At 38.3% G+C, this 18,394-nt stretch overlaps 1 protein-coding gene across 2 annotated transcripts in view; it reads right to left on the bottom strand.

Moving 5' to 3' along the window:
* Positions 1–3,653: 3,653 nt before the first annotated feature.
* The window catches only part of THSD7B (thrombospondin type 1 domain containing 7B), a 751,247-nt gene continuing 736,506 nt past the window's right edge, over positions 3,654–18,394 (bottom strand). For both annotated transcript variants that reach the window (XM_036856921.1, XM_036856923.1), the window contains 3 exons: positions 16,775–16,967; positions 13,385–13,472; positions 3,654–4,788 (listed from right to left, as the gene is read on the bottom strand). In XM_036856921.1, the coding sequence (XP_036712816.1) occupies positions 4,707–4,788; positions 13,385–13,472; positions 16,775–16,967 (363 nt within the window). In that variant the 3' untranslated portion in view covers positions 3,654–4,706. The remainder of the gene's footprint in view (positions 4,789–13,384; positions 13,473–16,774; positions 16,968–18,394) is intronic.

Below are 18,394 nucleotides of genomic sequence, written 5' to 3'. Positions count from 1 at the left end.
TCTACTCTTGCTCTGTTTCCTTGTGATTGGATGATTTCTCTAGTGGTATGCTTAAATTTCTTTCTCTTTAGTATATCTGCTGTTGGTTTTTGCTCTGTGGTTAGCATGAGGCTTACATATAACAACTTATATTTATAACAGTCTATTTTAGTTCATAATATCATCAGTTTGAACACATTCTAGAGCTCTACATATTTACTCCTCCTCCCGCATCTTATGTTTTTGAATTCACAATTTACATCCTTTTTATCTTGCATATCCATTAACAAACTGTTATTTTTACTACTCGTCTTTTAACCTTCATACTACCTTTTAAAGTGATTAACTCACCAACTTTACCACATTAGATTATTCTCACTTTTACTATGTATTTGCCTCTACCAGTAAGATTTACATTTGCATACATTTTCCTGTTACTAACTAGTGTCCTTTTGTTTCAGCTTAAGAAATTTCCTTAACATTTCTTGTAAGGCCAGTCTCGTGGCTTTTTGCTTCCAGACAGCTTTTGCTTTATCTTTCTTTTAATTCTGAAGAACAACTTTGCTGGGTAGAGTACTCTTTCTTGGCAGTTTTTTTCTTTCAGTACTTTGAATATATCATGCCATTCTCTTCTGGCCTGCAAAGTTTCTGCTGAAAATTGCTAATATTCTTATGGGGTTCCTGTATGTAACAAATTGTTTTTCTTGTGTTGCTTTTAAGATTCTTCCTTGTCTTTAACTTTTGAAAATTTAAGTATAATGTGTCCTGGTTTGGGTCTCTCTGTGTTCATCTTATTTGGAACACTCTGGATTTCCTGAATCTACACATCTGTTTCCTTCCTCAGGTTAGGGAAGTTTTCAGCCATTATTTATTTAAATAAGTTTTCTGCCCTTTTCTCCATCTCTTCTTTTGGAAATCCTATAATGAAAATATTGCTCCACTTAATTTTGTCCCATAAGTCCATTAAGCTGTCTTCACTCTTTTTCATTATTTTTCTTTTTGCTGCTCTGATTGACTAAATTTGTCTGTGTTGTCTTCAGGTTTGCTGATCTATTCTTCCACTTCATCTCATCCATTGTTGAACTCCTTTAGTCTATTTTCTAGTGCAGTTATTTTATTCATCAGCTCTGTGACTCCTGTTTATATGGTCTTATATTTTCTGTCTCTTGTTGGAACTCTGTTCATGCATTCTCTTGCCCTTGATAAGCATCTTTATGATGATTATTTTGAACTCTTTATCAGGTAAATAATTTATCTCCCATTTCATTAAGGTCTTTTCTGAGGGGTTTTCTTGTTCTTTCATTTGGAACACATTGCTCTGTTTTTTCATTTTCTTTGACTCTCTGTGTTGGTTTCTATGGAGTAGATAAAACAGCCATCTCTCCCAGTCTTGAAAAAGTGGCTTTTTGTAGGAGATGAACCTTTGCATTCAACCCTGACCTTTCTTGGTTCTCTCTTAAACCTCTTTGATTGTCCAATTAGCCTACTTTGTTCTTAGTGGCTACCAGTAGTTGAGGGTTTGCCAAGACTCGTCAGTGTTCCAAATGAGAGGATTTCTAGTAACAACACCTAGATTCAGGCTGAATAGATGCTGGGTCCTCAGGCAGCAGCTTTTAAACTATGCAGGTGTACTTTTTCCAGAAAAAGACTGGGAGATGGACATTTCTGTCTGTCCCTTCTGCACCTAGCCCTGGGGTAACAGACCGTTAAGAACTGTCTTTTTGTTTGCTATCATCATGTTGAGCCCATGAACACAGGCTGTGCTGGCCAGAGCCAGGCTCAAGGGATGTGTCCTCTAGGCAGCAGCCACAAAAGCTGGGGTGCCAGACATGTGCACAAGCTCCTTTTTGGAGATACCAGTGACCTGGGGTGAGGTAGAGAGACAGCCCAAAGATAGCACTCACCAGCCTTTCTGGTTTCCAGAGAGGATTGCAGTTGGCTCCTAAATGTATGGCTGTGTCTCAGACGACAGCTATAAAGAAAAGCTAATAGTCCCCTTTCATGGAATGACTAGGCATTTCTGTCTGCTGCCACCTTGCTGTGCCCTGGTTGGGGGGGGAAAGCTGGTTAAGAAACATTTCTCTTATAGCCCTGTGGGACTAATAATGTGTGGGCTAATGTAAGCCCCACTGGCTACCAGAGTTAGATGTTCAGGATGCCCAGATGCCTGGGTGGCAGCTGTAAAAACTAGGACACCAGATGTGTGAACAAGCTCCTTTCCAGGAGATGCTGGGGACCTGGGATAAGACAGAAGGAGAGCTCAAAGATGGTTCCCACCAGCCTCCATGGCCTTTGGAGAGTATTTCAGTTAGCCCCTAGATGTGGATTAAATTAGATGCCTGCCCTTCAGGCCAAAGCTTTAAGATATGCAAAGAGGCCTCTTTCACAGAAATTCTGGACACTTTTCAGTTGGGTGCCTCTGTGTTGGGCCCTGGAAAGTACCCACAATGAGTCCATGCAAGCTTTTTAAGAACTGTTTGTTTGTTCACTATGGCCTTGTGGGTCTTGTGGTCACAACCCCTGTTGGTTTTCAAAGGTAGATGTTTTGAACGCCTGTCTCTCAGGTGCAGGTCTTAAAAACTGGGGTGCCAAATGTGGGCTTCAAACCTTTTACTTCTCAGAGAGAAGCTGGGGATTGTGTCTCCTGATGAGGGTCACTGCACCAGGGGTGGGGCTTACGGAGACAATGTGTCTCAGCCTCTCCTACCCATTTTGATGTGGGTTTTTTCTTGTGTGCCTGATGTGTAGGAGTCACTCGGCTAGTTTCTGGATTTCTTTTGGAGGACTGTTCCATAGGTAGCTGTAGATTTGGCATGTCTGTGGAAGGAGGTGAGTTCAGAGTTCTTCTATGTCGCCATCTTGAACCAGAAACCCCCTTTTACATTTATTGTTAAGGTCTACCTTAGGAGGAAAATGATTTCATTATCTCATTTTGTGGGTCAAACAACTGAGGCAGAGAGAATTTATCATCCTTGCATAGGATCATACAGGCAGTAAAGGGCACAGCTAGGATTCGATCTCCGAAGCAGGATCTCTTGAAATACCATGAAGACTACTGAAGCTTTAGCTAAAGTGAACTAATAAAAGGACAATTCTAGGAGCTGTTTCCTCAACCACAGTATTGACATAAGCTATTCTCTTTGCATGTAGTTTTTTCATTTAAAACCATGGTGCCAAAAAAAAAAAAAAACCATGGTGCCATTGAAGAAAATCAATTAGCATTAAAATGGTTAACAAAAGTCCTAGTATAAATGAAAACATCCTCTATCTTGCTCATTGTATCAGATTTCTAACAAACAGTTCCATTTTCTCAGGCCTCTCAGTTCATTTACGTATCAGTCAGTGTTTGCATACAGTGGTTTGTTCTAATGTTAGCTAAGCTTTAAATATTCCTTCAAAGCTACTCTGTGTAATCATGCTTGGCTCCATTTCATAGCATAACCATTAGTGCTGAGAGTGTGGGGTAAGAGTCCTTTTCTCTGTCAGTCAGTGATTTCAGCTGTCAACCTTTGAAACAGTGACACAGGGAATCTGTTATTAAAGCTGTTTTCGTCAAAGCATGGGCTCTTCAGGAGGGAATAAGAAGTCTACAACAGTTAACATTTCAGTCTCTTGAGCACTTTATTTGTTATAAATACAAGTCAATACCACAAGATGGCACCGTCTTACTTTTCAACATCTACAATTACAAACATTGATCTTCATAAAATGGTTTCAGCTTTTTCATGTGTTCTTTTAGATATTATTGAAACCTTATAAAAGCAAGACTTGCTACAAACAGGATCGGCGTTCGATATATATTAAATGAGGTCAGATAATTAAATTCAAAAAAAGAATTTATAAATATTTAATAAGAAAATTGAAATTACAAAAGCAGCGTTTTTCATCATTAAACTGAATTACAACTGTATATGGTTAATGCTATATCTACATGGCTAAGTTTTTGTTAAAATACACAGTTTTAGTAATGAAATAATTAATTTACCTCTTTCTCCAGTATAACCACCTATTACTTCATTTGTACACCCTAACATTCAATACACATTTCATTCAAAACCACCTGGCTTTCATCTAGTCCAGGAATTACACACATTCCATTTGTTTTCAATAGATGCAACCCATGAAGTACCATCATCCCCCTGGCTACAAAACAAAATACAATTTGTAAAGGTAGAAACTCAGAGAATTTCTGAAATGGTAACCCATTCTCTCTATGTTCATGAAAATAGGCAATCCAATTTGAAAGTCTTTGAACCGATGTAAGCTCTAGAAAACTCAGTGTTGAAGTATGGGAAGAATAAGGATTTGCACTAACATAGTGCATAACAATGCAGTGTCAGGCGACTCATCATTTACAGTAAATGCCTTGATTGGACTTTCCTCCGGATTGTCATCATGCTGCTAAGGATAAAGTTTATACTCAAGTCTGTGGGAATTCCATCATATTTTCTTCTTCCCATTTCCAAGCAGGAAGAGAAGGGTTTTCAGGTCCCTTGGGAAAATCAAAGAATTAAACACACCCACAAACAACTTGAAAGCAAAATGGCAGACAGAATAATCCTTGACTCCATGTCCAAATGAAGTTGAGGCAATATTACTTTCACAATATTTGTATCCTGCCTCGTATAACGCATCAGGAGATTCCTCAAAAAACTGAGAATTCTGAGAGCTACAAAAGAGAAAGCAGTTAAGGCAGTTGATGTCTACATTTGGATTTCTTTTTCAGGTTACATGTCTAAGTCTCCATCGTAGGCTAAGGTCAGAGGCTTCTGTTGGGGAGGTGTGCTTTGATGTGGTTTTGGCTTCTTGCTGTAAAGGGAAAAGAATTCCTGAGATAAAGAAAGTTCACAGAGCTCTGTTTCACCTGCCAAACAAAATTGTGAGGTACAGAAATTCAAGTGGTTAGACAAAAGATTGATTTCTCTGGACTGGTGGGTTCCTTTTTGGAATATTGGTGTACTTTGACCCTTGAACCAGGAGAAGCCTTTGTTTTTTTTTCTCAAAATCTTAAAAATGGTTTAGTGGAAGCAATGAATTTGGTAAAGGCTACTTTCCTTTGTTTATATGCAGTAATGCGAACATCTGTTGCTCACTAATTCCTAACCTACTGCGTCCTCCACAGCACAGATGGTTAACATGGTAAGTAGCGAGGACAGCCAGACTCCCACGCCCTACTCTGCTCTTGTTTTCAAGTAAACACGCTTCTGCTCTGGCCTGAATCCTGACATCTAGCTGCCACGTCACCAGAGCCTGTCAGGAAAATTTCACTGATTCTGCACCAGGCAAAGCTCTTCTCCCCTGGTCTCTGTTCTCCTTGTGGTCAACAACGTGGCCAGATCAGGGAGGGCTGCCATTCCTTCTCACAGAGAGAGAAGCTGAACTTGAGTTACATTTCCAAATCACACGGTGATGCCCCAGATCTGGGCAAAACACGCTGCATTACGCTCTTTGTTTTCTCAGTAGGCGTGAATCTCAATTGATCAGTATTTATAGTTTGAATTCTACCTCACAGTGCCCCACCTCCCACCGTTCTGTCTCCCTTCCCTCCTCAGTGCCTTGGCTTTGCTGTGACTTCAGAGCCCAGCTCTCTTCGGGTTGTCCTCACCAGCAGGGGAGCCATCTCACTCACTGTCTCCGAATTTCTGTACTATTTATTTTACAGCAGCATCTGTGATTAATTGGATGCATACTAAGTGCCAAGCCCTGTGCTGAGGATTTACAGAGGGTATCTCAATAAATCCCAGGACAGCACTGAGAGGGAGGCATTAGGATTACTGCTACTTGACAGAGAAGGGCTAGAGAGGTTATTTACCTTCCCTCAAGTCACTGAGTGAGTGGCACAGCCTGGAATCTAAGTGCATCTAAAACACACAGGACAAGTGCTTTTAACCCTTCAGTGCATCCCCTCTCCATCCAATTCATTAATTAGGCACGTGGTGGAAACAACTTTTTTGTCTGTATGTATTAATTTTTATACTTCGAGTGAATGTAAATTAAAAACAAACATTTCAATGTGTACAACTGACTGGCATTTCGAACACTGTGTTACAGTGTTGCATAACCATCACCCTAAAGGGAAACTGGTCCCACTAAGCAGTCTCTCTCCGTTCTCTACTCTGTCCCTGGCAACCACATATCAACTTTCTGCCTCTGTAAATTTGCCTATTCTGGATATTTCATATGGAATCATACTATATGTGTGGCCCTTTGTGTCTGGCGTCTTTCACTTAATGGTTAAATTAGAGAATTGTTTGATATGTGACTTTTACCACAAAAGAAAAAGATGTTTGATAACATGGTTGTAGGGAGAATCTCCTAGTTTAAAATACTCAGGTTCTAATTCAGGAGAAAATTTTTTTTTGGATGTTTGAAGCAATTTATAGATGCTAAAGAGGTAAATTACAAATGATTTTTTAAAAACCTACTACAAGAAACCAGAGATCCTACTGTGTCCCTACCCGGCACCCAGCGTGTAGCAGGTGCTCGGTGTATGATGAGCTGGGCACTGGCTGCAGGCAAACACCTGCCTCTCAGCAGAGGGGAAGTAGGTAGAAATATGCTTTAAATTCTCTGCAGAGGCATCCTCGGCCTATGATTTCCCGTTTCCCAGGTCCGTTCCGCTTCTCAAGAGCAGTTACTGCATAATTATCTGAATAACATTCAACTTTGTCTATATTAACATATATGCATATTCCAGTGTCTCTAGTCATATTGCCAGGCTCCTTATCAGTTATCTATTTTATATATAGTAGTGTGTATATGCCAATCCCAATCTCCCAATTTATCCCCCTCTCTTTCCCCCCTGGTAACCATAAGCTTGTTTTCTATGTTTGTGACTCCATTTCTGTTTTTTGTAAATAAGTTCATTTGTAAGCTTGTTCTCTACATTTGTGACTGACTCTATTTCTGTTTTGTAAATAAGTTTATTTGTACCATTTTTTAGATTCTACATATGAGTGATATCATATGATATTTGTCTTTCTCTGTCATACTGAGCAAAGTAAATCAGACAATCTCTAGGTCCAACCATTTGCTGCAAATGGCATTATTTGTTCTATTTGGCATTTTCTAAGGGCTGTTTGGCAGAGAAATGGGAAAGCTGAGTCCTGGGGCGTGGGGAGGAGGCATAGAGATGGTTGGATCTTTATAGAGACAATAATATTTGGTTACCAAAGGGAATGAGGGGATGAGAGATAAATTAGGAGTTTGGGATTAATATATACACACTACTCTATATGAAATACGTAAACAACGAGGACCTACTGCATAGCACAGGTAACTCTCTTCAGTATCTTGTAATAACCTATAATGGAAAAGAATCTGAAAAAGAACTGGTGTGTGTGTGTGTGAGAGTGTATAACTGAATCACTTTGCTGTACACTTGAAACTAATACAACATTGTAAACTAAGTTCACTTCAATAAAAAAATAAAATTCAAAAAAAAAGAGACAATAATAAACTTGGCCAGCCTCTAGGACTGTGCCTGGAAAATTCTGCTCAAATATGACACAGATTTTTATACCAGCTTCTAGGTATGGAATTATTATGAACATTGTGTTCACCTCTAGGAATAGAAAAAAAAAGAGAAAGGGGGCTCCTAGTATATAGGTCTTGGATTTTTGTGGCTCGTGGTGTGTGCTGGGATGGCTGTGATGAAGGCTTCGTTTCATATGCATCTTTTCATACCGTGTAAGCTCTCAATTGACAGATACTAAAGTCACATCTATGAATGTGTGAGATCTGAGAACTTATAGAGAGTTTAAAAGTTAGCAACCACTGAATAAGGTGGTGATTTTGCTGGGGAGCTGTGGCTTTACAAAGAGCTGTGGCTGGTTAAAAAGAGCCCTAAGAGGAAGAGGTGAGTGGGAGGCTGCCCTCTGCAAAGCCAGCAAATAGGAGACTTGTCCTTCGAAGAAGTCCCTGCTCCCTTTCCTTTCTCCCTCCCTGGTATTTATTAGGAAACTCATTTAGGAATCATTTTTTAAGTCACTTTCTTTCCTCAACTCTGGTATCGGGGAAGGTGTGACCACCTCACTCACACTAAATCAGGAGCCACAAATGCCTGGCCCATGGGCCGCCGCCACCCCAGGGCATCCTGTACCCACGGTGGACGTCTCCCATCCATCACATTATTGTTTACTGCTGAGTCCAGGAATAGCCTCATAACTCTTCCTAACGGAGCGCCCTTGACAGCCACCATCACTTTCAGAGATGGCCCAAGGGAGAAAACCAGTATGCAACCCAGGCTGTAAGAGATCATTGATGGACACGTTTTAAAGTCACCTCTTCCATGACCATTTGCGTTTTAGCAAAGGATAAACCCATTAACCCAGAAAAGTGAGCTCATTGTAAATGGGCAGGCAAGTGCTGGCACTTCTCAGCACTCTTGAAGTCAAGCCACAGGGACCCATCCCCAGACCAGAAGATATTAAGAGGCAGCTACTCAGGAGGGCCGAGCCTCGGAAGTGGCGACACCACCTTCAAACTTTCAAATTTGAGAGCCCCTTTCCTGCGTTGTGCTGAGCAAGGTAGAATAGCTGCAGTTCTCCGAGTAATTTCCAGGCACTATGTCTAGATTACCTACAAGCTCACCCAGTGGTCGTCCCCACTAAATTACCTCATGAGTCTTTATTGCCAGGGGAGCTGGGCATCAGTAGTATTATTTCAAAAACTCCAAATGCTAATGGCAGACGTGCAAACGGTCATATCTGAACGAAGCAGTCCTTGAGAAGACTATTTTTCTCTGTTTTCTCAAAAACATGTCCAAGTGTTATCATAAATTGCTTTCATCTAAAGTGTACACCTAACAACTGGCATATTTATTAGAGCGGCTCTCTTGTCCTAAGCTTTTTATTTTGGGGGAGAAAATATAAAATCTCCAAAACTGTCATCCTCTAACTCTTCTGCAAGCTATTTAATAGAAATAGATGGTGTGAAAATACCTATTTGGATTCTTTAGGCAGCTCCTATATAACAGTAAATGTTTTGATATCAATAGGTCTGTACCCACGTCTGTAGCTTACTTTACTTGGGAAATGAAAAGCCCCTAAAAAATGTGAAAGGTAGACACTACCTCGAGTCTAAAGAGTTTTTAGGATTACTCACTCAAGGGAAAGAAATTACAGAGATTAGAAAGTCCAGTGGAAAGAGTATACATTTGGGGGTTAAGACAAACCTGGAGTTGATTTCACCAGGCTGATGTCCTTATGTAAGTTAGTTATTCAACTTTTCCGAGGATTACTTACTCTGCCTTTAAAATGAAGGTGATATTAGCAACACCTCACTGGATTATTATGAAGACTGAATAAGGCAATCTACGCAAAGCACTTTGTTTGATGTACGAATATTAGATTTTTTTCCTGGCGGCCCCAGGTGTGATCCCTGGTCAGGGAGCTTGATCCTACATGCCGCAACTAAGACCTGGCACAGCTAAATAAATAGGCCTTTCAACACACCAGGGTATAGGGAAACAGTAGAAAATGAAGTTGAAAGAGTTGTTTGGGCTCAAATAGTGGAAGACTTTAATTGACTGGTAAGGCAGCCAGAACATGACTTTCATTTTGCTGTCAATGGGTGGGTGTCTGTCTGAGGAGGAAAGGGGCTGATCACTTGGCTAAGTTTTAGGAAGATTAATCTGGCTACAGACTGCTGAAGGGAGCATTTGTAAAGAATCCAAATATGGAAGTAACTGTGCTACTTCCAACAGGGGATTATTAAGGCTGGGCATTGAGGATGAAAAAAATAGGTATGAGAAATACTGTACATAAATATAATTTGGTCACTAAAAAGTAAGGGGCAATTCCATTGATCTTTTATAATAAAAATTTTCCAGAAAATTATGTTTGTCATCAGAATTCAGTGAGATACCTAATTAATCCCCAGCACCTAGAGTTATACAGAAAGGGCCACAATAAATATTTATTGTTGAAGGAATGGGTTAAGGGTAACACAATTTTAAGTTGAAGGAAATGGAGAAATGTAAAAGGGTGAAATTTATGACTGTTAATAAATTTTAATTTTTAGATATTCTAGGGAAGAAGGAACCATAGAATCTGGAATTGGGGATGTGGCTATGAAGTAGTACACATCCAAGCTTTCACAGACTAATAGACTAGCTGATTATCTTACACTGTATTGGGCCATTGCTTTGAGAGCAGTGTCTCATCTGTCAACCCTTTATGTTCTTTGTTGCAATTTAAGACCTTTTCCTTCTTCTAATCTTTTTTTAGTGGTGAATGCTTCCTATTACTCTCAACCTCATATAAGGCTTTCCACTTCACATTTGTTCATTAAGACAGGACCTAGACAATACTCCCAAAACTTACCAATTCAAACATAACTGGTCACATCATTTGATTTTAGGGTAAATGACTAACTGAAGGTGTTCCTTTTTACTACAACACTGTGGAAATATTAATTGGATAGAAATCCAACTTCTAGAAATTCAATTTCAATCAATCACTATAGGTGGCAGAAAAAATGAAAGTCACTTTATTTTCTTCACTAACTTTCACTGACCAAGAGCAAAGATTTAAAAACCTGTGTAACCTTGGAAGTACAAGCTAGAAATACAAAGACTGGATTTGAATTGAGATTAAAACTTGGGTGAAAATTCTCAAGGAAATAGTTTGAGACAGATGATGAATATAAATATCTTGAATTAGAGAAAAAAGTAACACTTTGATCTCATGAAAATTTAAAAAAAAATCCTTTGAAAATTCTTCTTAGGAAGCTAATAAAATATTCTCAACACACTTGAAAACATTCAATGTATTTTACTTCTGTCTGGTTTCAAGACCAGCTCATCAAACAAAATATATTCTATACAATAAGCTAATCATCATTTTCTGAGAATAACATTTTTAGGAACTAGTCACTTACAAATTGGGGTTCCTGGAATGGACAGTCAGTTAAATTTTCTCTCATTGCTGGTTAATGTAGATAAACAGCTGGCTCTACTATTCAAAATGTACTAATAGGTTGTTTGAACCAACTGGTCAATCTAACATAACTGGTCAAAATAGGTCAGTTTGAGAAGAAAATTTAAGAACTAGAATTATCTAGAGTGATGGCTCTCAGCCTTGCCTGGATATTAGAATTACCTGGGGCACTTTTAATTATTCCTGCATGTGGTCAAGTTGTTCGGATACTTAAATCAGATTCCCTGGGGCTAGAAATATCAGAAAGGGAATGTAAAAATACAATACCTTTTAAAATCGCACCCCCAAAATAAAATACTTAGGAATAAACCTGATCAAGGAGGTGAAAGACTTACATGCTGAGAACTATAAAACATTAATAAAGGAAATTGAAGATGATTCAAAGAAATGGAAAGATATCCCATGCTCTTGGGTGGGAAGAATTAATATTGTTAAAATGGCCATACTACCTAAAACAATATACAGATTTAATGTGATCCCTATCAAATTACCCATGACATTTTTCACAGAACTAGAATAATCCCAAAATTCATATGGAACCATAGAAGACCCAGAATTGCCAAAGCAATTCTGAAGAAAAGGAACAAAGCAGGAGGCATAACCCTCCCAGACTTCACACAATACTACAAAGCTACAGTAATCAAAACAGCATGGTATTGGCACAAAAACAGACATATGGATCAATGGAACAGAATAGAGAGCCCAGAAATAAACCCACACACCTACGGTCAATTAATCTTCAACAAAGGAGGCAAGAATATACAATAGGAAAAAGACAGTCTCTTCAGCAAATGGTGTTGGGAAAGTTGGACAGCTGCATATAAATCAATGAAGTTAGTTAGAACATGCTCTCTCACCATACACAAAAATAAACTCAAAATGGCTTAAGACTTAAACATAAGACATGACACCATAAAACTACTAGAAGAGAGCATAGGCAAAACATTCTCTGACATAAATCGTACCAATGTTTTCTTAGGACAGCCTCCCAATGCAATAGAAATAAATAAACAAATGGAATCTAATCGAACTTACAAGCTTTTGCACAGCAAAGGAAACCATAAACAAAAGGAAAAGACAACCTATGGAATGGGAGAAAATATTTGCAAATGATGCAACCAACAAGGGCTTAATTTCCAAAATATACAAACAGCTCATACATCTCAACAACAAAAAAACAAACAACCCAATCAAAAAATGGGCAGAAGACCTAAATAGACATTTCTCTAAAGAAGATGTACAGATGGCCAATAGGCACATGAAAAGATGCTCAACATTGCTAATTATTGGAGAAATGCAAATTGAAACTACAGTGAGGTACCACCTCACACCAGTCAGGATTGCCATCATTAAAAACTCTACAAATAACAAATGTTGGAGAGAGTGTGGGGAAAAGGGAGCCCTCTTACACTGTTGGTGGGAATGTAAGTTGGTGCAGCCACTATGGAAAACAGTATGGAAAACTCTTTCTCAGAAAACTAAAAATAGAATTACCATATGATCCAGCAATCCCACTCCTGGGCATATATCCAGACAAAATTCTAATTCAAAAAGATACATGTACCCCTATGTTCACAGCAGCACTATTCATAGTAGCCAAGACAGGGAAACAACCTAAATGTCCATCGACAGAGGAATGGATAAAGAAGATGTGGTACATATATACAGTAGAATACTACTCAGTCACAAAAGAGAATGAAATAATGCCATTTGCAGCAACATAGATGGACCTAGAGATTATCATACTAAGTGAAGTAAGTCAGAAAGAGAAAGACAAATACCATATGCTATCTCTTATATGTGGAATCTAAAATATGATGCAAATTAACCTATCTATGAAACAGAAACAGACTCATGGACATATAGAACAGCCTTGTGGTTGCCAAGGGGGAGGGGGTTGGGGTGAGCAGATGTGAGCTTTTATATACAGAATGGATAAACAAGGTCCTACTGTATAGCACAGAGAACTATATTCAATATCCTGTGATAAACCATAATGGAAAAGAATATATGTATGTGTAACTGAATCACTTTTCTGTAAAGCAAAATTAACACAACACTGTAAATCAACTATACTTCAATAAGCAAAATTAAAAAAAAAAAATCTCTGGGACTAGGATTCAACTATCAGTCCCCAAGAGGTGCCAGGAAATGCCAGTGTGCCATCAAAGCTAAAAAGTACTGATCTAAATCAATATTCTAAAATGGGAAAGCCCTGACTAATGACTTGCCTCTTATACCTTCTGATAGTATTTGAAAACCAAATAAAAGAATGTTATTTCAAACAAGGACAATAAAGATAATGATTTCCCATTTCAACTATTCACCAATTCTACTGTTGATGATTATTTGTGAGTTCAAGGGTCCTGTTATAATGGCCAATGATCTTATCATAAGTTTTCTTTTAGTATAACATGCCACCCATGAAAATATGGAATATTAACTTTTTACTAGTTAGTACTTACCAAACAAGGTAGGAAGTAAATACTAGGAAAATCATGATAAGAAAACCACCACCTGAAACGCCGTAAACCCAGATTTTCACTCGGCCATCTGTTTAAAATAGAAAATAACAAGCTTAGCAACAAAAGCTTTATTTCTTATCTAAATTAGTGTATTATTTATTTCTCAGTTGAATTTTGAGATTTGCGTTAAGTTAGAAGCATAGGTGGAAATACCCACATATGACAGCTATCAAGTGTCAAAAAAAAAGGTGAAAGTATAAAATGTAAGATAGTCTATCATTTTTTCACAATACCAAACAAAAACCAGAAATCAGTACTTTGTAAAATCTAACAACTGGCAGGATATTTTGAACTTTTTCTCATTTGTTTATACTTCTAATACAAAAGTATTACAAAACATATACATATGTGTACAAGTATATATTATTTTGGACTTATCTGCTGGAGTTAAAAAAATAGAACCAAACAGTCTGATCTATTTTGTGATTTTTACTGTGTGAGGTATACCCTGACTGTATGTATGGTGTGCGTGTGTGTGTGTATAAATTTGAGTTGTTTCTGGAAATCTCATGGTTTTTGCTCTGTATACATGAGCACACAGTTAACTAAACTTAGAATTGCATTGATAGTAGCAATGCCTTAGCATCTCAAAGGAAATATGTTCCTTTCTGAAAGATATACACACAAAAGGTTCATTATACTACGTGAATGTAATTAACTGTGGGTCCAAAAAACATATCAACATCTTATGCTAAAGACTTTCGTGGGATGAAAAACAATCAATCAAAATCGATTGTAAACAACACTTGTTTGGAAGAAAATCACAATTACTTTCAATTGTATTATGACTACCTATTACAATTTTTGCTTACAAGACACTTTCAAGCCTCAATCAGGTTTTAGAATGAGATTTCAATCTAGTAATGATATATTTCTATAAAACGTTTAACAAAGCTTTGATTCTTACCTCTTTGAAACACTAATGATGAAATCCCCTATTCTGAATTTTTTACATTGGCAATAAGAAAAAAAATCTTTCCTGAGTGAGAATGCATCTGTCATCTTATTACCCCTAAACCTCATAGAGCTGAAGTATTGGAAGGTACAGTGTTTTTCAATCCCTAGTACAGAGGTATGTGGTCCATGACCTTTAAGCCATGTTACTTAAGAAGAATCAATCAATATAGATTTTTATAACAGCATAATGGATAGGATCAACGTTCAAACTATTAAAAAAAGATAATGTAGTGAAAAGTCAGTCTTCCTGCCACCCTCTCTGAGCTCCCTGCCCAGCCACTACCACGGTAACCAATTTGCTTGCAAACCATCTCATAGTTTTCTCTGCACATGCAAGCAAATGAGTACAAACACAAAATACCTGCACTTTTTAAAAAAGACACAAATGGTGCGTATCACTCACTTTGGTACTTCTATGTCACAATATATATTGGAAATATTTCCATGCTAGTTCATAAAGACAGGTCTATCTCATTCTTTTTAATACCTCTATGAGACATATTGCACAGTTGTATCTATTTTTGTTTTTCTGTTATTCTACTTATAGACATTTAGGTTATTTCCACTCATTTGCTATGTAATAAGCAGTCATATAATGAATATCATTTACATACTTCTCTTAGTATACGTGTGTATATTTGTATGATGAATTCCTAGGAGGAAAATTTTAGGCCAAAATGTATGATAGATTTTTGCCCAATTGCCCTCCTGAGAGGCTGCTCAAGTTTACAATCTCATCATGAGAACCTAAATGAAAGTTATTAACTCTCCCCAGACTAAATATATATTTTACATATATACTTATATACATACCTATGTATGCAATAGTGTATATATGAATATACATATGTGTATATGTGTCTTTGTGTGTGTATCCGTATATATATATACACACACACATATGCACATACACGTATACTCATATATGTGCTATTGATGCTTTAGTTAGACCTCCAAAGGTTAAGGACTTCAAGTGTGGATTTGAAAACTCATTTCCCTGGAACTTCACCCTAATTCTCTTCCTGAAATAGGGTCTACGAGCAGTGGGTGAGCCTAGCTACATTTCATATCACTCTTCCCTCAAATTTAAGTCTATTGCTATAAATTAGCTAAATGTCACTAAACGTCACAAAATGAATAAGATATTTTTGAATACCTATGGCATGCCCAGACATACACGGGAATCAAAACTTGAGTAAGATATTGTGGTCATCCTTAAAAGTTAGTTAAGGAGTGTACATCTTGTTTCTTCCTCTAGATGTAGGGTCCTTTGTGCCTGGGCTCTGGTTTTGCTTCATTTAAGCATGTCATCAAGGCACTTTGGTATGGCCAACGCCTAGGGTCTGGGAGGAAAGTTCCCAAGGTATATTTTGGCTGAGATTTGTGTGTGTCTTCCCTCTCAATGCTCCCTTCCCTCAGTCATTCACAGCATTTTGTTTTCTAGAAGAGGTACGTACAGTAGGCACAGAGAATTTTGCTTTCATTTTCTGCCCACTTCACAGAGTGGGAAGTAGAGACCAGTGCTTTGTAAAGACCTTATTGGCCTGCCTTTCAAACCTTCCCGTCACTTACTGGTGGTGTGTCCTTGGTCAAATTAGTTTGCCAATTTCAGCATCCTAATCACTAAAATGGGAATAATGGCATCGCGTTATGTGCAAGAACGTAATGAGTCATGCACCACAACCAGCATGGAACCACAGGGTACACAGAAAGCATCTAAAAAATGTTCATTCTTGTCCTTAATACCCACTAATTTTTGAGTCCTGCAGGCCTGACAATGTGCTAATACTCATGACAATCGTGTAGGGCAGGTGCCTCTAGATTGATTGGTAGATGAGGAAACAGTTCCAGAGAGGTGAAGAAATTACAGTCAGTCAGAAAATCAGTACCTTCTGAGCTATGATGCCAGTAAGGTCTGTTGGCCTCTGAATTTGATGCTCTTTACTATTTCACTGGTGTTTCTCAAACCAGATAGGGTCCCTGGACATTTCCCTAGGTACCTGCATGTTCCTGAGAATCTATTCCAATTTTTGCTTTTAATTTCAATTATATACACAAATTCACAGTTATAAAAATAAAGTCTTTGGCAGAGATAATTTACAATTCAAATATTTTTAGAGATTAATATTTTGGTTCCTTAACTCAGTGTCTCTTAAACTGGGATTGACAGACTTATCTTCAACCACCCCATGAGAACATTTTACACCACACAACACTCAAATCGGAGAAACCTTGAACTAGACCACGTTGCTTTTTTCCTTCTCTCCTCTTTTCCTTCTTCCCTCCATTCTTTCCATCATGAGCAGTGGTCACAATATGAACCCCAATTCCCCATGAGAGAATTTACGTTTCTGACTCATAACCGATATGTACCTGGATCAAGGGGTTGAAGAGACCATCCTTTAAAAATATCATGTATTTTTGAATTCACAGGTCTGTTTTTCCCAGCAAGATTTTTCACATCAGCTTTTTTGTCCTCTGAGCCAGGTACTTTCATGCAGTAATCCAGGAAACCATTGGATCTCATGATCTCTGTATAGCCCTTCTCACAGCCGCAGACTCCACCCTATAGCAGAAAAAAATGTTTACGGTTACACAGTGAGTTGTGTAGATGAAAAAAGAATGCTTTAACTGCTGGAGGCACTTAATATTTGCATGGTATGTCATGGCAACTTAGGATTTTCCAGCACCAGACTTGACAAAGTGATGAAAATTCAATAAATAGTTCATCTTTTTGAATTCCAAAGTCAACCCTTAAATAAATCATCAGTTCTTTTTAGTGGTTTATAATTCTTATACCTTCCAAATATGAAATCACAATTCTTTGTCAACAGTGGGCATTAACTACAACCTTTGCTCTCTTATAGAGATGTTTAAAGCATCTAATTAAAAATTAGCCTCAACTCTTCCCCCAGCTGTTTCAGATTCCTGCCCACTCACTCCAACCTGCCCTTGACACTGAGAAGCAAAGCAACAGGAATTATGTACATATCTTCTTTGAGTTTTGTGCTCTTTGAGGTCTATTTCTGCCTCTATCACTTTCTACCATTGATCACTAACTAGTCTGAACTGCCTCTCCCCTCAAAGGCTTAGTTCTTCACTCAGAGGAGACAGCCCCAGACTGTGGAGAAAAAAAGACTTCACCAAAGGCACATGTCCAAGAGAGGGAGGAGAGATAGGTAGATAGATAGATAGAGATATTGATATCTTGTAGTAATCCGAGTGTCACATCACATCATCACATTCCTAGTTGGCATCATGACAATATGACCTTCATATTTGTCTGTGGATTCCTGGTAATTTTCATGTACAATAAACCTCTCCAAGAAACTGATTATGATAAAGTATAACAGACAAGGATTTCTGTCTGTCTCTGGAAGTGAAACTGAAAATAACTGCTCTTCCTTCCTTCAGCAAACATAAAAGCAATAGAAAAGAATAGAAAATAAGCATAAGATTATGAATCTCTATAACTGCTATTAGGGCTCCTCATATAAAACTATATCTGGAATTTTCTGAACAGCCTTACATAGCCACTCACATCAGTCCTTATGCATCAGCCAGATTTCCTTAGGTCATCAACTATTGACTTGAACACATGATTTTGAGGAGCAACAGATACTAAAACTAAAAATAGGGTACCACAATCTTCCACAAAAAGTAAAAGTCAGAGATTTCCCTGGTGGCACAGTGGTTAAGAATCTGCCTGCCAATGCAGGGGACACGGGTTTTGAGCCCGGGTCTGGGAAGATCCCACATGCCGCGGAGCAACTAAGCCGGTGTGCCACAAGTACTGAGCCCATGCACTGCAACTACTGAAGCCCACGTGCCTAGAGCCCGTGCTCTGCAACCAGAGAAGCCACCGTAATGAGAAACCCACACACCGCAACGAAGAGTAGCCCCCGCTCGCCGCAACTGGAGAAAGCCCGCGTGCAGCAACGAAGACCCAACACAGCCATACATACATACATACATAAATAAATAAATTTTAAA

The sequence above is a fragment of the Balaenoptera musculus genome, chromosome 7 (genome assembly GCF_009873245.2).
Source record: "Balaenoptera musculus isolate JJ_BM4_2016_0621 chromosome 7, mBalMus1.pri.v3, whole genome shotgun sequence".
Classification (NCBI taxonomy): Eukaryota; Metazoa; Chordata; class Mammalia; order Artiodactyla; family Balaenopteridae; genus Balaenoptera; species Balaenoptera musculus.
Note: the sequence above shows the minus strand (reverse complement) of the source record. Positions and strands in the feature narration are given on the sequence as shown.